Source organism: Delphinus delphis, chromosome 11 (genome assembly GCF_949987515.2).
Source record: "Delphinus delphis chromosome 11, mDelDel1.2, whole genome shotgun sequence".
In the NCBI taxonomy this organism is placed as follows: Eukaryota; Metazoa; Chordata; class Mammalia; order Artiodactyla; family Delphinidae; genus Delphinus; species Delphinus delphis.
In genome coordinates, this window is record NC_082693.1 from 56,309,577 (window position 1) to 56,333,036 (window position 23,460).

Sequence of the window (23,460 nt, forward strand, 5' to 3'; positions counted from 1 at the left end):
TGTTTAAGCCATGTTTTAATTATTTTACTTATTAATATTTTTAGGCTCTTGGCAATCTAATGCCGTTTGATTTTGTGCATACCCTCCCACCTCGGGGCTGGATGACACGTAACAAACGTATTTCAGCGAGACTCCTGACACCATATTCAAGATTTCATGAGACACCCTCCCCACCCTTGATTTCACTGGTATCACTGCAGAGGATGTACAGTCGAGCTTGGGAATTTCTGTCACACACAAGAGGAGCAGATTTTCACTTTCAGGGTATATTGTTGTTTCCGTGCTCCCCCTACAGGTCATATATGGAAGGATATTTAAATTAGAAATCTTTGGGTCACCACTTCTTAAAAAAGTATTTGCTGAGCATGTCCATCACGGCTCTCAAGGATTCAACATTTAATGCAGGAACCAAGTGCTCTAATAATATCTCTGTGCACATGCTTCCAAAATATCTACCAACCAAGCTCTTGGACTCAATCTGCCCAAATAACAAAATACATAAATTCTCCCCCAACATCTAGTATATGCATAATACTTTATTCCTTACATTCTTTGATTCTCACCCATTCAACTGGAAGGCAATTCACTCTACTCTGAACTGCTCCAGTACCTAAGCCCTTCCCTTATACAGATTTTGGCTAAAATAGGATTTTTTCCGATATATTTAACACTCCATGAATTATGAGGATGGAGTGGGCAATAGAACACTTTTAAAGTTGAGATAATACACTGTAAAGGCTGGTTTAAAAAGTGAAATAAAACAGAGCAATGATGGCAAATCAAGCCTTTATCACCAAGGTCAAGATTATAAGGATCATCTGGAACAAGAAGGTGGCTGGAAGAGTCTTCCCTCTGCAAAATGTTCATGATTGTTTTTTTAAAAAAAAGAAGGTGGATGTTTTAAAATGCCTAATAGGAAAGTAAAGGCAGGGATAAGGAGAGTCACCCATACAAAGCTCTACATAATGTTCAAAGATGAAGAAATCTTGCCTCTTCTGGAGAAACTTGAAATCTTGTTATCTGAGACCTCTGTCTAGATTTCTAAACCATTATTTTACAAATGTGGAACCATTCAGCTGCATGATGCTTCTTGCTCAAATGTCTTGATGCATATTTGTGCTGTAATAACAGGTTCAGGATAGACCCTCTTTAATTTTACAAGACTCTTCATTAACCAGGAGCAGACAGGCCTAAAAAACTTTTAAAAATTCATTGGTCACATTAAGTGGTTGGAGAAAGTAAGCACCCAGGAATGAAACAGGAAGTGAGCAGCTTCCCCTGCCCTGGGGCTTTCTAGAACTAAATGGACATTTCAGAGCTGAAACAGATGACTGAGGCTAACGTTGGATCATTTAACCAATATTTAAAGAACCCCAACTATATGTGTGGAACAAGGAAGTCAGAAAACAGATGAATGAGCTCTTAAGAGATTCAACGTGTGTGTGTGTGTGTGTGTGTGTGTGTGTGTGTGTGTGTGTGTGTGTGTGTGTGTGTGTAGGTATTCGTAGGGTCAGGAAAGGGAATTTAAGAATAGTACAGATCTGGAAAAGCTGCTTTGAGGAACGAGAAAGAGAGCTGACTGGAAAAAGACAGACTGTAAAAAGGATGCAGTGTTGAGCGTCCATTAGAGACTAATGTGGCCAAGGATACACATTGGAGGTCTATTCCTTCAGGCTATACAGCAGGTCTTTGCTATACTTCTAACGTATTCACTCTCATAGATCCTTTAGCACTCAATCACTTCTACTCACATTATTGCTTAAGGTGGGTTTAAAAATTCCACTTTGTTGCTCAGAATCCTTAGGTAGACTAAGGATTCTCTCAGGAGAAGAATAGTCGCCTGGATAGAGATTTAGGAACAAGATGCTAACTTAAAATTAATTACTTTTTAAACCAGCCTTTAAAGCGTTTATCTCAACTTTAAAGGAGCCAAAATTCAACAGCAAATAAAACATAACAAGAGTAAAACTAATCAATCAGGAGACCATACTCAGAGCAGGAGAACGAAGGTTTTTAAGCTCCCCTTAGTGGCCTGTGGTGCAGCGTGCTATCGACGACAGGCAACAGGAGCAGCTCAGAGACCCTCGTGGTGGCTCGTGAGGCCAGGCAGCACCAGAGACTTCTCTCTGTAGGGCAGTGGAGTGATGATGGGGATCATCTGCTCTTTCTTTTTTTTTTTTTTTTAAAGCATTTCTTTCCATAAAATGAACCTAATTTTAAGAACTTGTTCCTTTTTTCATATTGAGACTTAACAAATATCTGTGGAACATGTACTATGTGTCAGGCATTGTGCTATAGACACCTCCTTGTGGGGAAATCAGATTCAAGAGGGAAAAGGTGGGAAATGAGAAGTGAGGCAGGCAGGCTTGGGAAAGGGAAGAATTATTGAGGCTTGTATTTAAACCTCTGACTTAGGAAAAAAATTGACTGCTAAATAAAATGATTCATATATTATAAGACATACTAGGCAATAATAATTTCATTTGACACACTGTCCTTAAAATTACTTGTGGATTTAATGAGACATGAAAGTGATTGGAAGCTAAGCAATTTTAGAAAGCACATCATATCTGAAAACGTTCACACCAATTTGTTATTTCTCAAGTTACAGCTCTTTCATCACTACGCTGAGACCTTTTTCTCTAGTATCTGCCAAAAGAGATCATGCTTCATCTGCCAGAGAGGACATTAAAGTCATTATGGATTGTTTTTTATTTTTTACAAAAACAAGAGCCAGCTTCCTTTTCCCTGTACGAGACTAGCTAATAACAGCTTCAACATGCGGTTCTCCACTAGAGGGCACTATTTCCACATAGTACTACAATTAGATGGGCTTCAACTGGGGCGGCTTCAGAACAGAGAACAGAGCCCTGACCTATGTTTAAATCACACCCAGATAATCATGGCGCATTGCTCAATGGAGATGACATTTTAATGTTTGTAATATACTTACAGGTGAAAACCAAACAAACCCATCAGTTGAAAAATAATTTTGCTAAAGTCATCTGCCATGGGTGATCTGTGATTTTTCAGTGTTTTGCTACAGAGTCATGTATCAACAGCTGGGAAAATCTGATGAGAACAGAGTGGAGAAACAATGTTCAAGCAGTTCATTAAATGCAAAGAGTGGGACCTTGAGCTGTAGCTTCATGACACGTTTCAAATAACTTCAAAAGTGAACGTCTCTGCCTACAAGGTAAAAATCTCCTGACACAGTAACTGAGATTCAGAGCTGGTCTTTCCCCAAATAGGAAGCCAATACTCTGGGAATTGTCTGTGCCTGCCCTGATTAAAATGCTTCTACAGAAACAGCTATTCTACCTAATCCAGTCAACCTGTACATCAAGATCTGGAACATGGTCCCCTAGCAAAGACTTGAATTCTGACTTTAGAGAAAGATAAATATCATATGATATCGCTTATATGTGGCAGCTAAAAAAAAATGATACAAATGAACTTATTTACAGAACAGAAACAGACTCACAGACTTAGAGAAAAAACTTATGGTTACAGTGGGGGAAGGATGGTGGGGAGGGAGAGATTGGGAGTTTGAGATTGACATGTACACACTACTATATATAAAATGGATAACACAGGGAACTCTGCTCAATATTCTGTAATAACCTAAATGGGAATAGAATTTGAAAAAGAATAGATACATGTATATGTATAACTGAATCACTTTGCTATACACCTACCACAACAGTGTTAATCAACTATACTCCAATATAAAATAAAAAATTTTTAAAAAGCAGTGCATTTAGAAATCTCCACAGTAAAACTCTAATTTGATCACGGGAAGAGGAATTGGTGAACACGAACCTCAAACAATTATACCGCACAATCTCTTCTTTAGGGTGAGGACAAGAACTCTGTAGAAATGCTACCATCACGCAGCTAGGGGAAGCATATAACTCTCTCTAAAAATAGGTCATATGCTACAGAATGGCTCTAAGAGTTCCCAAAAGGTAACTGGAGTTTGCCCCTCATAGCGTGAGTGGACATGGAGACCACCTAGGAAAGCTGGAAGCCAGTGTCAGGATCAGGTTGCAAGTTCATGGATGTTGAAGGATGGGGGGCGATGGTGTGCTGAGAAGCCCTTTCTGCTTGAATCTCAGGACAAGGCAGCCTGTGTGATGGGTGGTCTGGTGGAAGATATAGTAGTAAGAGGACCCAATGGGACTTCTGTTACTCTGCCAGGGGCCACGAGTGAGAAATGAAGGAAGGTGGAGAGAGGAAAGGAGCTATTACAGTGATTGCTATTAGAGCTGCTTCCAGGTCCGCACTCTTGGGGCTTACTCACAAAGGCTCAAACATTTCAGTCTGCTTGGAGAGAAGCTAGGTCTGTGCTTGCCAATAAGTAATGACCAATTTTTACCTTTTTAGGCAGAACTTTGCTACATTTAACTCCTTAAAAATACATCTTGATTTCTGCTCTGCTCTCCCTGGGTTGTATCCACTGTCATTTCTTTCATTTACCACTATTACCTTTTGTCTCATTTGCCATAAATTTTTAGGCAGATTTAAAACCTTTTGCCTCCATTTTTTCAATCCCAGTGTTTTTTTTTTAAATAATAAAAGAACCATTTAAAGTTTTTTTCTAACCCTTCAGAACTCCAATCCACCTTTATAAAAATGGAATTGTGTCTATCCTACACATAAAGAAGAAAACAGCTTGGGGTACACCATTAATGCAGGGCTGGAGTATGTTTCCAATGCCTCCCCAAATCTGGACATCCCCATAAAAATATTTTATAAAGATATGATTATAAAATAAGAGAAGCTTAAAATGTTGTCATCTGTATCATCTAGGAGGAGGTAGGACAGAGTGGATATGTGCAGATTTCAGAGCCAGGCTGTCCAGATTTGAATCGTCAACTCCATCTTTATTTCTTTGTGACACTGTGAATGATATTCAATCTCTCTAGGTCTCTGTTAGCTCACCTGCAAGAAGGACATAAAAAAGGTACCTGCCTCAAGGGGTGTTGTGAAGAGTGGATGAGATAATATGTTAGCCTGGTGGTTGGCATGTGGTAGATGAGCAGTCAATTTGTTAGCTTTTATTATGTGTTCTCTCTTCCCACTCATGGGCAGCAGCTTGCTGGAGGAGCATGGACACGTGCCCTCCCTCGTCCCCTGTCCACTACACACACACAGCGACTTGGGCTCAGTTATTATCCGGGCTGTTTGAACAATAGAGAGGCCTCCCTGCCACAATCCTTGAGAACAGTTTTCAACTTGAGTTTTCTGGGTTATTGCCTCATGTCTTCCTCTCCGCTTTCTTTACTATATCCATGTTTGCCGCCATCTTGGTCCTTTGTGTTGGAGTGGCACCTGGTCTCTAGAATAGGAGCAACCAGGTGCAAGAAAAGACTGAGACCAACAGTGAGTTTCTAGACTGGCCATGAAATGTTTAACTGCCTTGAGTATTTTAAAACTACCTCATAAAACTGAATTCTAGGGGAATTCCCTGGTGGTCCAGTGGTTAGGACTCCATGCTTTCACTGCCGAGGGCCCGGGTTCAATCCCTGTTTGGGGAACTAAGCTCCCACAGGACGCACAGCACAGCCAATACATACATATATACTTAAATAATAAAACTGAATTCTACTTGATTTAGAATCTGAGTGGTGGCGGTGGGATGAATTGGGAGATTGTGATTGACATATATACATTAATATGTACAAAATAGATAACTAATAAGAACCTGCTATATAAAAAAATAAATAAAATTAAATTTAAAAATTAAAAAAAAAAATCTGAAAAACATTCTGAAAGCCAAACGTGGAATTTGCTGAGAGGAATAACAGCATGACACAACATGATGTGCCTACTTACTAAACATATTGATTTGTAATGTATTTTTCACTTATTTTCCATAAAAGATGGGAATGTGCTCCCCCCCGCCCCCCAACAATATAGGACTAGTTAGGACTAGTTAGGAGTACAGCCTCTGGAGCCAGACTGCTTGGGTTCAAATTCTGTTTGTCAGCCTCACACCCCCGGTAATTTACTATTCCGTTATTTCAGCAATAACGTAAACTCTCTGAGCATTAGTTTCCTCACTGTAAGGAGGGGATAATAAGTCCCTTGTGAGGATTAAATGCGATACGGCACGTAAAGGGTCACTACATCTTACTGAGTTGTTACTTTTAGTGATGTTACTTGGCGTTCAGTAGGATCGACTTCTAAATGGTTGTTTGCTACGTTATGATCCCCATACTGTCAGGCTGAGAAAACAAGCTGTGGTTGATAGACTGTGTTGCATGGTGTGGGTCATAGGTTTCGCTAGAACGAACGGTGTTTGTCTGAAGGACGCTATGTTGCATGTGCATAACAGCCTTGAAAGATCAAGGAAACCTAGAATATGAACTTAGCTCTGTTATAACTAGTGTCGTAACCTGTGGTAAGTGTAGTAAAGCTGTTGGTGTCCCACCTAGATCACCTTTACCGGGCTGGTTCCCCTCCACTGTGGCTGGGAGTATTGGCCATGGATGGCACACAGCTGCCACTTCTCTGGAGAAATCACCCTTGGCTGTTGAGAGTGGCCTAGTCCAGAGGTGCCTGGGAAGTTATGCCTCCACCATCCCCAGGTGGCCTGATGTCAATGGCTGACTGACATGGGGTACAGATGCCCCACCCACTGGCCACAAGGTGGAACAACTCATGCTCCATCTCTCCCTGTGTGATCAGCCTGAGGCCAGACGTCAGTAGAAATCACCTCTTTGCTTGGCTTCGTCTCCTCTGTTTTGCTTCCCTTACTTTCCTTTAGGCTCTCCTGGAACCTTCCTCTCCAATCACTTGGGACAAGAATCCTCGTCTCAGGCTACTTTTGGGGAACCTCACCTAACACCTAAAAGAGGAGATTCTGGGTCTCAGTTTCACATGACAGAAAATGAGGGCGTTGAATCCATTTTTCACCAATGGGTCCATTTCGTGAATACAGATTTTAATTTCCCGAGTATTTTGTATGCTTTGTACCCTCATATTCAGTTGTATGCATTCTACACTCTTTCCCGTACTGATATATCCAAAGGGAGATCAGTTGAGGAACAGTTAAGTATATATCGCCTAAGTTAAAATTTTTGAGCACTGAAATGTTTTTCTGCTAGGGAGAGCAGGGGACAGAGGTCAGGACATTGCCCCTTGCCTGGAGGAAATTACAGTAAACAGAGGCTTTGAGCTTAGGTTGCTTCCGCCCCTGCAGACATCTTTCTGGCTGCGACAGAAATCTCCCAGGCTCCGCCAGGTTGAAACCCCTAAGAAAACCTTTCAACTCACATACCTGGGTGCTGTATCATCACTTGCACAGTATTTATGGACACCAAAACAAAGCATGTTATGGTACAGTGTAAAGAAAAGTTAGAGAATGATTGCTCATTGGGTATCAGCAACCCTTGGGGGCCTGGGGAGGCCTTGGTTATGATAGGAAGAAAACCTCCATTTATGCCATATTCCTACTGGCACACTCACTGATTTCTGAGGCAAATTTAAGTCAGGAGTGAAACTGCCTTGTTATAATGAGGCCACCCCTCCTTTCTGGACGGTTCTCTAATTGTCTTTGCTTGCTTTTTACCTCCAATAAAAAATCAGATGAGAAAAATGAGGAAATAATGTGAATCTACCTGTTGATTTCCTTTCCATAAAATTGGCTATTAGTCATACAGTAGCCTAAAGGGGAAATCTGCAGAAACTCATATGTACAAGTTCTCTGTCTTCCTACGGAAGAAAATGTGTCGTTCTAGGGTCTGAATGTGATCTCTTGTTTACTGGGCATTTGGAAGCTGGCAAAAGCCAGCTATAAAAGTACAGTTCCCTTGAGAGTGACAAGTGAGGAATTTGAGGAGGACAGGAATGGGACAAAAGAACAAGGAACAGGAGCTAACTGTGGCCTCCTGCTATGCCAGCCATGTGACATCTGTTGTGTGGCTTAACTGTCACAAGAACTGTGCAGGGCATGTGCTATTCTTCTCATCACAGATGAACAAACAAGTTCCAAGTTATACATGGAGTAGGTGTGGAGCAGTCATCTGAACGTGTTTCCCAAATTCATGGACTCACTATGGGAAATAAGTTCATCTGTTAGATGAGAATAGATTTAATTTGGTATTAATAGTTATTAAATAACATTAAATGGCCCAATTTATAAACAGGATGAGAAAACCTGTAAGTCAATTGACAGTTAAAAAATATTTATTATGTCAAATGGCAGGTTCAACTGTATCAATTCAGTTTAAAAAAAGTTTCCCTGTTCCTGAGTTCAAAAATATAACCGACCAAGTATAGGCTTGTGGAATGGAATCAGAGAATAAAAAACGAAAAGAGTACTAGATTTACGTTCCTTTTCCTTCTCAGAGGCACAATACCATTTTATATTGCTTGTTAATTCTATGGTACCCTTTGAAAAAAGGTGGAACAGATATTATCATACCTATTTTGTAGATTAGGAAAGCTATACCAAAAGGACTTAATTAACCTGTTGAGTCACTTATTTAGTAAATGTCAAGTAAGATTAGCACAGAGACTCAGCACTGTAGTTTATCATTAGGCTATTTGTTTTTATGGAATTTAAAAAAATAAATATATGAGATCCTCAGATGTAAAGGAGCATTAATGAATTAACTAACTCCATAATATTTTTCAAGTGTTTACAATGTATCAGGCTTACAGGAACCATGGAACACACAAGAATATCTTGAGCCTGTATCTGTCCTTAAGATTCTCACAAGCTGGTGAAGGGACGGGACAATCCATCAGAAACCAGTTTCAGTCCCTTTCTAAATTATTCTTTAATTAAAATCACTGCTAGAGGAGTGGTACATGTGAAAATTCAGAGGTGTTAAAAATCACCATGGGGGCTTCCCTGGTGGCGCAGTGGTTGGGAGTCCGCCTGCCGATGCAGGGGACACGGGTTCATGCCCCGGTCCGGGAAGATCCCACATGCCGCGGAGCGGCTGGAGCCGTGAGCCATGGCTGCTGAGCCTGCGTGTCCGGAGCCTGTGCTCCGCAACGGGAGAGGCCACAACAGTGAGAGGCCCGCGTACCACCAAAAAAAAAAAAAAAAAAATCACCATGGGCTTCGGTAGGTGTCATGGACAAAGGTAGAAGGTATGTTTCGTGTTGGGATTTGGAGACTAGAGAGAGATATAAGAAGGCTGAAGAGGAACTAGGTGAACAAAGGTGTACATGTGGACAGGGACATGACACACTGAGAACAGACCGGAGGGTTTATTTGGGGGCAGAGTGGCAAACAGATTTGGAGAGAATGATCAGAGCCAGATGGTACAGGACCTCTGAGGCTCAGCAAGGTATTCTGTGCCTTATCCTATAGGCAAAGGGGAGCTATTGAGGATTTTTACACAGCAACAGAACATAATGCAAGTATTCCTATAGCGAGATAAATCTGAAGAGTGTATAGTATGAATTGAGGGAGAGAAAAGAATTAGGTCAGACAGAAAAGATGAAATAAAGTAATACATGTGAAATATCTAACACCATTAGTCCTGATGTCATTTTTATAATCATAAGACATAATAATTCAAATATAAAGCTAATGAGAGCTGGGTCCAGGGTGATGGTTACAAAGAGAGGAATTGATAATGAGAAAATCCAAGTAGCAAGAATCAGTATGACCTGGTGACTAGTTGGCAATAGGGAGAAATGAGGGGACTGCTCTGTCCCTCACCTTATAATTCTTTAATCTTCAGAACTTTCAGGGTATATCCTTTGTACTCAGTTAAGCATATGCAATAAGTCTCTATATTTTCTCTTATTTAATTTTAATTTAAAATTATGTTTTATTATCAATTATGTCAGAGTAATACATTCTCTCCATCAGGGATGACAGATTTATATGGCATGCCCCAAAAGATTTTTGGGGACAAATGACTCATAATACAGCCTTTATGGTCTCATGGTGATTTTAATGAAGCCAGACTTTCATGCAATAAACAGAGGATTATTATTTCACTCCGGGATCAGGAGATGGAAGGCTGTAAAACACAAGGCTATTTTCAAAGCGCCATTAGAACATATAAACATAAATTAAGTTTTAAGGCTTAAAACTCTCAGGAAAGTTTTCTTACTATATGGAACACTGTATGTCTCTCATCTTTTATCACTCTTAAAACTCATCACTATGCCATCTTAGCAAGGGAATTATGATAGAAAAGCAGGGTGAAAATAGGGATGGTGGAATAAGCAAAGTGTTTCCCTACAACTACTGGCCGTTAACCTGAGAATTATTCACTATAACACTCATTCATTCATTTAAGCATTTATTTCCAGGAGCTCTTGCTTTTTAGGAATTATGTTCTATATGAAAGAGACAAAGAGACAATTCAATCATATATGTGCCCTAAAGACGCTTAGAGTTTACAGGGTAAGACAGATTAATAAGTGAAAATTTTACCTATACCTAAGAAGTTTATAAATACTGTATGCACACAAGGCTATGGGACTCGGGTAGAGAGGAATGGAGGAGACAGAGCTGAATCCATGTTGGTAGGTGGGCTACAGGAAGAAGGGAAGGAGGTAATGGCTTCCAAGAGAAAGTGATGCTTGAATTACCCTCTCCATATTCCTTGCCCATTGATCACTTCTACTGCTCACCCCAGGACCGCTTCTCTCCTTTCTGGGTAATCCAACCACAGCCTCTTCTTCTCTTACTACCTTTTACATGGTTGATTCCTAAAGGAGTACCTCCAGCTCAATCTACCTGTTTTGAAGTTAAGGGGAGAAAGGAGTGTGTGTGTGTGTGCCTAAAGGTAACCACCCAAGAACCGGAAAAGTAATGTCTTGGAGGCCAAAGAAAGAGAGTTTCAAAGAGGAAGTAAGCATTAGGGTTGGATGTGAAAAGAAACAAAACGTGTGCTTTGACTTTGGTGGTTAGACCATTGATATACTTGGCAAGCATATGTGAGAGAAACAGTGGATGCAGGACTTGAAGAAGACCGATGAGGCACCAAATAAACTCTGCTCATTCAAGACACATCTGAACAAGGAAGAGAAGACAAGACCATAGGAGGAATTGGATTAAGGGAGTTTCTTTGATACCAGAGAGAACCATTTTCATGCTGAGGGTATAGCATTAGCAAAAAGGTTGCAGTTGAACATAGAGGAAGAAATTTGATGGAGTAGTCATCAGGGTTGGGAGGAAAGGACATGGAGCCCTTGTGGAAAGAAGAGCTTTTTCCTGCTCTGAGGCAGGAAGGAAGTGGGAAGTGATGGGTGGGGATGACCAGGGCATAGGGAATCCACTTAACACTGATCACACACTTACTCTCTACAGTCTCCCATGTGGACCAAAAGATGAGCAAGACACCATCCCTGTGCTCTCCTTTCTCAAACATTCACTTCATTTAAATGAATTAATGGATACTTAACCTTATGTTCCTTGTAATTCAAACATGCCCAGCAGTAGCCTATGAAGGGCAGGATGCTGGGAATAGGTACTCCCCGAAGGACTGAACCACTGACTTTGCTCAGAATTGGTGGTGCATGATGATAATAAAAATTAGTCTGACTTTCAGTCAGTTTTATGATCATCTTTAAATCATCTGTAGAAAGTGACCCTCTTATCACTTTCATCTGAGCAGATCTTTTCTGCCACCCTGCCCTTGCTACACCACCAGTAGTCAGATGCCTGCTTCAAGGTTTCTCTTTGAAGCAAACATAAAGGCATGAAACTAATTTAGGTAACAAGAGTAAAAGAGCCTGAAGGAAGTGAAGAAGTCAAGTTTAACCCCTTCATATTACAGAAGAAGAAAAACGAGGCCCAGATAGGTGAGTGATTCATCTGAAGCCACTCAAACCAAAAATGGCAGAGCTGGGTCTGGAGTCCAGTTCTCCTGACTCCTAGTTGGCCTTAGGGAGAAAGTCCATCTTGTCTACTTTTCCAGACTGCAGCTGAGACAGCAATTTGGTGGCATCCAAGTAAGAGAATGGTCCATGTAGACTCATGGATTCATAAGGAAACCAAAAAGTCTTTTGGGGAAGGAGGTAGGAAGGATGACTTGATTGTTCTCCATTTCCCTTCCATTATGGAGTCAAAGTGTTCTCCTTTTATAGAACTTTGGAGATCACTGCAACAAATCCCTTTCTTTTCACTTCATTCATTATTCTTTGACAATACTTTCAAAGAAATTTGAATTACCCACTTGGTCTTTTGCAGTTCTTAAAGCCCCAAACTATATTTTCTGAAATGATATATGGGGTGTGTGTGTTTGTGTGTGTACGTGCATGTGATGGAAAATATAATAAAAATTTGTATACATGATCTAAAAACCTAAGGCAACAACAAGGACAGTGATAGAAAATGGAGATGCAGGAAAATAAGTGGAGAATGAACCTGGGCGAGTACCCTGAGAAGCTCTTAGTTCCCCACTACCCTGATGTGCAATGTTGGATATAATACCAATCATATTTTAAATATAAACATGAAGCTTCTTATTTTAAGACATACCATGGGAAAGCTTTGCCTAATATTTTGGGGAAGCAAAGAATTGCCCCTCATTTAAACATTTTGCATATTCTAGTTTTCCTATTTAAATTTGCTTTAAATGAGAATGTATCAGTGTAAGTACATCACAAAGGCAGGTAAGGCAACAAAGATAATGTCATGAAGCTTGAGATATTTACTGTTTGTTTTGCTCAAAGGAAGCAGAGGGAAAACTTTATAAAAATTAATTTGTGGTATATACTCCTTCTACCTTACTACAAAGAATGTGGTCTTTGGTGGGAAAGACTCTAAGTTTATTTCCAGTCTTTCTATCTTCCAGAGTTTTGATGACGATTAAACAAGATTAAATGGTTATAGAAGTTGTCCTGTAGTTGATGAAGACTCGGCTTGGGTCTATACCAGCTTATGAAAATCAGATGTGACTAAAAGATTATTGATAACAGAGCAAGACTCTTTTAGGGGACAAGAAAGACTACTTCCTCCTGGTGTTTATTTGGTTAAGGTTAGGGTTCTACCCAATATGCCAATCATCTCTAGTTCTATCTATCTTTTTCAGTTGGTGAATACTCTACAAAAAAAAAAAAAGTGAGGAGGGACCTTCAAGATGGCGGAGGAGTAGGACACGGAGATCACCTTCCTCCCTACAAATACAACAAAAATACATCTACATGTGGAACAACTCCTACAGAACACCTACTGAATGCTGGCAGAAGACCTCACACTTCCCAAAAGGCAAGAAACTCCCCACGTACCTGAGTAGGGCAAAAGAAAAAAGAAAACACAGAGACAAAAGAATAGGGACAGGGCCTGCACCAGTGGGAGGGAGCCGTGAAGGAGGAAAGGTTTCCACACACTAGGAAGGCCCTTCACTGGTGGAGATGGGGGATGGCAGGGGGGAAGCTTTGGAGCCATGGAGGAGAGCGCAGCAACAGGGGTGCAGAGGGCAAAGAGGAGAGATTCCCGCACGGAGGATCAGTGCCGACCAGCACTCACCAGACTGAAAAGCTTGTCTGCTCACCCGCCGGGAGGAGTTGGGACTGGGAGCTGAGGCTCGGGTTTTGGAGGTCAGATCCCAGGGAGAGACCTGGGGTTGGCTGTGTGAACACAGCCTGAAGGGGGCTAGTGCACCATGGCTAGCTGGGAGGGAGTCCAGGAAAAAGTCTGGAACTGCCTAAGAGGCAAGGGACCATTGTTTCTGGGTGCGTGAGGAGAGGGGATTCAGAGCACCACCTAAATGAGCTCCAGAGACGGACATGAGCTGTGGCTATCAGCGCGGACACCAGAGACTAGCATGAGACGTTAAGGCTGCTGCTGCAGCCACCAAGAAGCCTGTGTGCAAGCACAGGTCACTATCCACACCTCCCCTCCCAGAAGCCTGTGCAGCCCACCACTGCCAGGGTCCCGTGATCCAGGGACAACTTTCCCAGGAGAACACACAGTGCACCTCAGGCTGTTGCAACATCACGCCAGCCTCTGCTGCCACAGGCTTGTTCTGCATTCTGTACACCTCCTTCTCCCCAGCTTGAGTGAGCCAGAGTCCCTGAATCAGCTGATACTTTAACCCCGTCCTGTCTTGGCGAAGAACAGACGCCCTCAGGCAACCCATGTACAGAGGTGGGGCCAAATCCAAAGCTGAACCCCAGGAGCTGTGCGAACAAAGACGAGAGAGGGAAATTTCTCCCAGCAGCCTCAGAAGCAGTGGATTAAATCTCCACAATAAACTTGATGTACCCTGCATCTGTGGAATACCTGAATAGACAACGAATTATCCCAAAATGGAGGCAGTGGACTTTGGGAGCAACTGTAGACTTGGGGTTTGTTTTCTGCATCTAATTTGTTTCTGGTTTTATGCTTGTTTTAGTTTAGTATTTAGACCTTATTATCATTGGTAGATTTGTTTATTGATTTGGTTGCTCTCTTCCTTTTTTTAAAAACAAAATATATTTTTTCTTTTTTCTCTTTTTGTGAGTGTGTATGTTTATGCTTCTTTGTGACTTTGTCTGTATAGCTTTGCTTTTACCTTTTGTCCTAGGGTTGTATCTGCCCGTTTTGTTGTTGTTTTTTTAGTATAACTTTTAGCACTTGTTATCATTGGTGGATTTGTTTTTTGGTTTGGTTGCTCTCTTCTTTCTTTCTCTTTTTTTTATTATTTTTAACAATTAAAAATTTTTTTTGATTTTAATAACTTTCTTTTCTTTCTTTCCTTCCTCCCTTCCTCCCTCCCTCCCTCCCTCCCCCCCCCCCCTTCTTTCTCTCTTTCTTTCTCTCTCTCCCTTTTCTTCTGAGCTGAGTGGCTGACAGGGTCTTGGTTCTCTGGCCGGGTGTCAGGCCTGAGCCTCTGAGGTGGGAGAACAGAGTTCAGGACATTGGTCCACCAGAGACCTCCCGGCCCCACGTAATATCAAACAGCAAAAGTTCTCCCAGATATCTCTGTCTCAATGCTAAGACCCAGCTCCACTGAAAAACCAGCAAGCTCCAATGCTGGACACCCCGTGCCAAACAACTAGCAAGACAGAAACACAACCCCACCCATTAGCAGAGAGGATGCCTAAAATCAAAATAAGGTCACAGACACCCCAAAACACACCACCAGACGTGGACCTGCCCACCAGAAAGACAAGATCCAGCCTCATCCACTAGAACACAGGCACCAGTCCCCTCCACCAGGAAGCCTACACAACCCACTGAACCAACCTTACCCACTAAGAGCAGACACCAAAAACAACGGGAACTTAAAAAGGTCTGAAGAATGTAAGAGCAGTAGAGGAATAAAGACACAGATGTAGAGTATGGCCTTGAGGACACCGGGAGGGGGAAAGGTAAGCTGGGATGAAGCGAGAGAGTGGCATGGACATATATACACTACCAAATGTAAAATAGATAGCTAGTGGGAAGCAGCCGCATAGCACAGGGAGATCAGCTGGGTGCTTTACGACCACCTAGAGGGGTGGGATAGGGAGGGTGGGAGGGAGACGCAAGAGGGAGGGGATATGGGGATATATGTATACGTATAGCTGATTCACTTTGTTATACAGCAGAAAATAACACACCATTATAAAGCAACTATACTCCAATAAAGATGTTAAAAAAAAAAAAAACAAACATGTAGGGGGATCCCGTAAAAGCTCTTACCTCTCCTGAAGTCCTATGGGCTTCATTTTGAAAGGAGAAGGGCAGACAGAGGTGGTGGCTTTGATCTCAGGAGTGTATTGGCCTTGAGGGTCCACGACCACATTCAGTACCTTTGGAACCTGCTCAGGTTGGACCATACTGTTGGCTGTCTTGGCCTCAGACTGTGCTGGCTGTAATGCAATGGGTGATAGGTGGATCTCCTGATTTTTCTCTTTATCTTGTCTCAGGGAAAGCTGAAATTTTTCTTTTAATCTGTAAAGAATCTATAGAAGGAGATATAAAGGGTTCCTGTCACATTTTTTCATGTTCAACAACAAAGTATGATCTCCTCCATCCCAACCTAGAAGACAAACCAAAATAAGGTTTGATGATAATATAAGTAAGGAAAGCTTTCTGGGATGATTTCTCAGTTTTATGGTATTGAGGATTTTCCTCAAAAAGATATGCTATTTGTTTCTAGTTATGGAGGACAAACATATTAAATATATACCTACATGATCTACTCCTCAAATATAATTCAAAAGCAAATATGGCGAATTTTATAAAAGTGTCAGATGTCAGTTTGATCACATGTAAGCTCTTACTCAAAGTGACTGAAATGGAAAACTTATAGAAGGAATAGCCATGAAATGGGGGTTTGTGACATGTATAGAAACAGAGATTTGTATCCAGTACAACAAATACTTGAAAAAAATTAAATTTAGGATATGTGTCAAAGAATAATTTGGGCAACCAGCATTTCCTTTCTTATCCCTTGCTCCTTTAAATTTTTAATGCATGTAGAAAAACCGCAAAAGTATCATGTTCCTTCATTCTCAGAGCTCTTTCTGGAACGGCTAATTCAATCCAGAAAACTTTTAAACTTTTAAAAGAATTAGACTGACTTTGCTGGGACACTTCAGTGGACCAAGTTTGTCCTTCCTGTCCTCAGTCTTCCCTTTTTATCAGCCTTCCCCCCCCCACACCTTTCTCTCCTTTCTTTTAAAAATACTTATTAACTGTTATATTTTTATATATTTTTAATTTATTTTATTTTTTCAGTTTTATTAAGATATAATTGACATGTAACATTGTACACGTTTAAGATGTACCGTGTAATGATTTCGTATTTTTTCTCTTTTCTTGATAATAACTCCTTTACTCCAGTTCCTACAGAGAGTAGATGTCCTTGTGTTTCTTCAAGTCTGTTCTCAGGGAGGTGATTTGATAAGTTATTCACATGAAGTGGTGACTCAACCTGTAATCTGCAATTATAGCACTGATGACAGCAGCATCGTAAAAAACCTTAGGCCAATCAAACTCCCCTGTTTAATTTCTGGAGTCCATTAGCTGAATGACTTATATTAGGGGAGAGGGCAGTCCTGGCACTTGTCAACCACATTTACTCTAACTAGACTTGAGGTTAATTTTTTCTTTCCAATTGCCTTTAAATTCTAGTCACCTCTATATTTGAAATCTATTGAAAATATATAAGATTGAAATATATATTTTTTCTTGTTAAAGGATGAACACTGATGAGAATTTATTTCAGGAAAATTTTAGAAAATATTTGTCCAGTATTCTCAGAATATATTGGTAAAGAACAGTCTATTTGACAAAATATGATTATAAAAAAAAGAATCAGGATGAAATAAAAACACAACAATCTAAGATGAGAAGGTATCAGACTGAGATTAAGAAGAAAAGAATTCAAAGAACTGAAAACTCAGCAGCAGGGTGTAAATCTTCTTTTAAGCAATAAAGAACAGAGCTGACAATGCAGAAAATACAGTCAGTGGTGGATATGGCAAAGTTGAGGGACTGCCTGGAATTTATAGCAAAGGATAAACAAATGAAGATGAAAACAAGAGAAAAGACGGGATATGGATGTCAGAGAAGAGTCATGGTAAATAATAAACAAGAATAAATGAGAGGGAAGCAGGTCATTCAAAACTATTTTTCAGTGCCCACTTACGTTATGCCTTGTGTGAGGTACAGGGTATTCCGTTGTGAACAGAATAGAGTGTACCCTGTTCTTATGGAATTTAGGGATATGGAATGAAAAAAGTTCTTAGTGTTATTTTTTTTAAGTGTGTCAATTGAAAGAAGAGTAAATGTGAGAAGAAAATCGAGCAATTTTTGTGACTTGAGAAAAAACGAACATTACTGAGGATGCATGAACCCCGTACCTAGATAAATTGATGTTCATGTGAATAAAGCCAACAGAAAGAATTTCTCAGATACACAGCATCTCAGAAAATATATTACCTGTCTACTTTTCTTGAAAAATTTTACTCAAAATCATGAGAAATATGACTCAGAATAAAGAACTGAAGACGTAGAAATTGTAATATGAAAGGGAGCTCTGGAATTATTTAAACACAGAATGAAAATGAAATTTAATTATGTCTCAGTTCCAACATCTCAGGTTGTGGTAACAGTAAAGAAGTTTGAGGAAGGCAGAGAAATAAAAAATAGGGGTGAATGTATGTTAAGTGACTTTTTAGTTAGGGATACAGAGGGAATGGGAGTTAGAGCGGTCACTAGAGGTCCTTCTGACCTAATTATACATTAAAGAAATTGCAGTCTAGCTAAATAACGTTTAGCTGCTGGTCCAAAGTCAGCAGTTAGCCGTGGCAGAGCCAAACTCAAAGGCAGCTCTGCCTCACAGGCCTGATCACTTCCCACCCCTTAAATGCTCTCTTCGCCACACCACCCTTCTTAAAGATTGACTCTGAAATCACATCGGCTGCCGATGTGATTCTCACCACTGGGTTTCAACAGCACCAAATCTGAGTATATCTTTTGTACATTGAAAGCTCTCTTTAAGGAAAAGGACTCTATGAACATATAAGGTGTAACTAGATATACATGTTAAAATATGAAGATGAATACCCTTACCCCGTGCATAATGCCTAAGGATGGGGAGGTTTTTTCCAACTTACTGCTTCTTTTCAGTTTCTATAACCCTCAAAAGGCAATTTGCCGCCATTCTGCACAAACAAAAACCACACTAGAACAATATCAATCAGATGACACATCTGTGTTAAGCTAAATACCTAATTACTAAAAAGATGAGGTAATTAGAATTTAAGGTGGGACAACTTTTTATTTTTTTAATTGTAAGCAAGTTATTTTCCTGAATGAGAAAAACAGACATATCTGTAACTTTACAAAAATATATTTAATAGAAGATAATGCATATATTGTATATTCTAAGTTTTTCACATCTAACTATAATATGTAAATAAAACACTCACTTGCCTGTTTACATTTGGGTTTTGGAGAAGCATATTTCAAAAATGGAAATGAGAAAGCCAAGAAAATGTTGACCTTCTCCCTATTTCCAGACAGGTGACTTTTATGATGATGTTAGTGTAAAACTAGTTCAAGTCCAAAGTCCTTCTTTATCATTCGTGAGCTTATGTTGTTGATGGAGAACCTTTGCCACATATTTTACAGTCATCTGTTTACTTTATCTCTGCTTAGAGGTCAATTTTCTTTTTTTTTTTTTTTTTTGGGGTACGCGGGCCTCTCCCTGTTGTGGCCTCTCCTGTTGCGGAGCACAGGCTTCAGACGCGCAGGCTCAGTGGCCATGGCTCAGTGGCCATGGCTCCGCGGCATGTGGGATCTTCCTGGACCGGGGCACGAACCCGTGTCCCCTGCATCGGCAGGGGGACTCTCAACCACTGCGCCACCAGGGAAGCCCTAGAGGTCAATTTTTAAATCTATATCTAGGTAGTACGTGTAAGAACTGATTTATACATCTTTAATTAGGGAAAAGCAGAACTTGGAGAATATACAGTGTTTCTAAGCAGAGAGATTTGGGCTGTCTGACAAAATGTGGAAAGAATTGGAGAGGTTGCTACTTGGCAATAGAGCAGTTGTCATGGAATTAAGCTCTAACCGAGTGTTTCTCAACCGGCAGGGATTTTGCCCTTCAGGGGACATTTGGCAACGTCTGGAGACCTTTTTTGGTTGTGGTACTGGGGTGTGTGCAGGGTGCTACTGGCATCTAGCGGGCAGAGGCTGGAGAAAATGCTAAGTATCCTACAATACACAGGACAGCCCCTTTCCCCCCTGACAGAATTAGCCAGTCCAAAGTGTCAGCAGTGCTGCTGTTGAGAAACTGGCATAAGGGACCTTAAAAATAATCTGGTATAATCTCTTCACTTCACATTTAAACCCAGAGCGGCTGAATAATTTATGGTAGGTTAGAAATGAAGTCTAGGATCTGGGCTTCCTGACTTATGCCCGTAACCATTCTACTCTACAGTGTCTTTTAAATCCCCACAGCTTTCTTCCCAACCTCTTTTCCAAAGCCTCTGGAAAAGTGATGTCAGAAATTTTTCTCTGCACAGATAAAGATCTGGAATATACCATATGCATGTTTCGCTATATGAATGCACTTTGTTTCCAAACTCAACCTAAAAGCTGCCATAGGAATGGCAAGTCTATATATATATATATATATATATATATATATATATATATATTTTTTTTTTTTTTTTTTTTTTGCCGTACGCGGGCCTCTCACTGTTGTGGCCTCTCCCGCTGCGGAGCACAGGCTCCGGATGCGCAGGCTCAGCGGCCATGGCCCACGGGCCCAGCCGCTCCGCGGCATGTGGGATCTTCCCGGGTCGGGGCACGAACCCGTGTCCCCTGCATTGGCAGGCGGACTCTCAACCACTGTGCCACCGGGGAAGCCCACAAGTCAATATTTTTGACTTTCCCTTTAAGAGCTTGTTGTTTCAATCTTGGGATGCAATAGAGTCACTTGGTAATTTGAAAAAAGAAAGAGAATGGAATATTGAATGAAAGGATCTGTAAAACTCAAAACTATAGCAGGAGAAAAAAATAATAGCAGGAAGAAGAGAACCAGAGAAACACAGTAATGAGAGGAAGCTAAAAAAAAAATCCTATAAAGTTATTTTGCAGCTTATAATTTTCATTTAAAAAATCTTATTAAGTGGTACACCTTAAATTTACACAGTGTTATATGTCAAATATATTTCAATAAAAAAACACATAGGTGGGTAACACACAAACCATCTGTTTGGATTAAAATATGTTCAAATCTCAAAATGATGCCACCAACTAACAGTCATAGCGTTTGTCCTTTGCAGTAGTTTATAGTTAGTTCTGAAATAGTTCATTCTTTCATTTCTTTTAGTTTAAATGTGAATCCATTGCTACTACGTTCCAGAAACAACATTGTGGATGCAAAGATAGCACACAATCCTCGCTTTTGGGAGTTCACTGGCCTCCAGAAGAGAAAGATGGGTAAAAATGATGTCCAGTACCAGATACTAGGTGCAAAAACAGAGATGTGTCAACAGCAGGTATGGTGTGGTACACACTTATCACCTCTGTCTGGGTTGAATGTCTCTGATTAACACAGGCATTCCCATTTATTCCTGGACCCCTTTGTGGCCAGAAACAGATGTTCACAAGATAGTGTGACAGGACTGGAAGAAACTAACAGTGTGACTCCTTTATACATGAGATGGCGGTAAAGAGCCCAGCCTTTTAATCCAGATAGACTTGGGTTCGAATGCCAATGCCTCCCTTCAGACACCCACACACATATACCCACCCACTGCTTGTTCTTGGTCAAGTCACTTATCTTCTCTGATTCTTGGTTTCCTCTTCAGTAAAATTAGGAAACTAAAATACATTAAGTGTTTATACATAGGGCCTATAATTAATAATACTGTATTGTATACTTAAAAGTTCGCTAAGAGGATAGATCTTACGTTAAGTGCTCTTATCACAACACAAAATAATAATAATAAATAAAGAGGGCAGGAGGAAACTTTTGGAGGTGATATATCTGTTCATGACATAGATTGTGGTGATGGTTTTATGGGTGTGTGCTTATCTCCAAACTCGAGTTGTTTACATTAAACATGTACAGCTTTTTGTATGTCAGTAAAGTGGTTTTAAAAATACATTGTTTAGTACCAGGCAGTAAATTTGGTACCAGTAAATGGCAGTAAATTTAGTACCAGTAAATGGCAGTAAATGGAAGAAAATAATCGTTATTATTGTTATTATTATTTTTCTTACTATCGAAAGGGTTGTATTTTGAGCTAAATGGTTTTTATTAACCAGAAAAAAATTGAAAATTAGTTTGAGACATACCTACTTTGGTAAATGGTTCTGTAAACAAAGCGTTTCAGCTAGGAACCTAGTCCCATTTTCCTCAATCCCTAGGAATTATATATAACATATTAGAAAAGTATGGCTATTTATGTCCACCTTTGACATGCATTTTCTTTGTGATGCTTGGGCTGTAGTAGGTAGTCTGATAAAGAATTTCCTGCCTCAACTACCAAGACCATGACTAGAGAAACTCTTTGGATGACACATGATTGGCTCTTCTATGGGTCTAACAAGCCAGAGCTTTTATTGACCCAAACGGCTTTTTTTTATGTGTTTTCTAAAATTGCTTTTCAGTAGCAATCTGGTTTATAGACAGCTCTACCTACATTCCATAAATACCTTTTCACTTGTTAATAAACCTCTAAGTGCACTGAAGATCTAATGTAGTTGATAAATGGTGTTCTTTCTATTATTTATTCCAACTTAGGGACTAATTCTTCTTAGTAATATATTCCTCCACCTAAAGCAGACTGAATGGATTGGAAGTTGCCCACACATTTTTTCTTGGAATATTGTATTTGTCTATTTGTTGCACCACCCACTCTACATTCACATTTGAGAGGTGCTAAATAAGTCACACATTTGAAAATGTCATGCATGTCTAATTTTATGCCTGGCAACACACATTTTTTCTTAAATTTTAAGGAAAGTAAATAATATGCCACATTTCAAAAAATTTGCCAAGGCTTATGTTATTGTTACAGAGCACATAATCCTCCATGACAGCAAGTCACCTATATAATTTCATAATAAAACCACATGCTTTTCATTTCTATGATATGAGAAAGGCTTGGACACAAATAATGGCATTCGATCTTTCATAAACATAATTAATGCCAGAGGGAAATTTCTGAGTGATATCTTTTCCTTTGCCATGGAATCAACAAAATTATGGGAAACAGAAACCAGAATATACTTGTTTGAAAATCACAAAAGTGATAGTATAACTATTACTGAGAGATCCAAGGAAAAACTTACTTTAAATCAAGATCAGTATCAAAAACATTTGAACAAGTACAAAGATAAGCTTATTTTAGAGAATCACATTTGACTAGTCCTTAAATGTGAACTGTTTACTTGTCAGTGGTTAAGCTGTATCAGATAAATATAACTTCATCTTAATCCTGTCTATCAGGTAGTATTTATTTTTCCATCAATATTAATTCCTTTCTGTACTACTGGTTCCCCTGTTATTTTATTTTATTTTTTTTGCAGTACGCGGGCCTTTCACTGTCGTGGCCTCTCCCGTTGTGGAGCACAGGCTCCAGATGCACAGGCCCAGCGGCCATGGCTCACGGGCCCAGCCGCTCCGCGGCATGTGGGATCTTCCTGGACCAGGGCACGAACCTGTGTCTCCTGCATCGGCAGGCGGACTCTCAAGCACTGTGCCACTAGGGAAGCCCCCCCTGTTATTTTTAAAGTGACTCTTTCACTTTAAAAAGTAAGAGAGTGTTTGAAATATATCATTCTACTACTTTTATTTATTCAAGAACTGTTGGAATACAAATCAAAATGGGTTTCTTCTCTCTCACTACTCGCCATCTCCAATGCATTCCTCTCCCAGGAAATGGAAGCACCACCCATCCAGGTAGTCAGTCAAATAATGTAGGAGTCACCCTTCATTTTTCTCTTTCTTCCTCCCAGAGAATCAGTACACAGCAAGTCCTGTCAGTTCCACCTGCAGATGAATCTCCATCCTTCACCCCTCTCCATCTACACCACCA

General features: G+C 40.2%; 1 protein-coding gene across 2 annotated transcripts in view; it reads right to left on the minus strand.

The window, feature by feature from the left end:
* PTPRR (protein tyrosine phosphatase receptor type R) overlaps window positions 1-23,460 on the minus strand; it is a 255,782-nt gene that overhangs the window by 80,471 nt on the left and 151,851 nt on the right. For both annotated transcript variants that reach the window (XM_060025240.1, XM_060025238.1), the window contains exon 7: window positions 15,593-15,855. In XM_060025240.1, coding sequence (XP_059881223.1) covers window positions 15,593-15,855 — 263 coding nt within the window. The remainder of the gene's footprint in view (window positions 1-15,592; window positions 15,856-23,460) is intronic.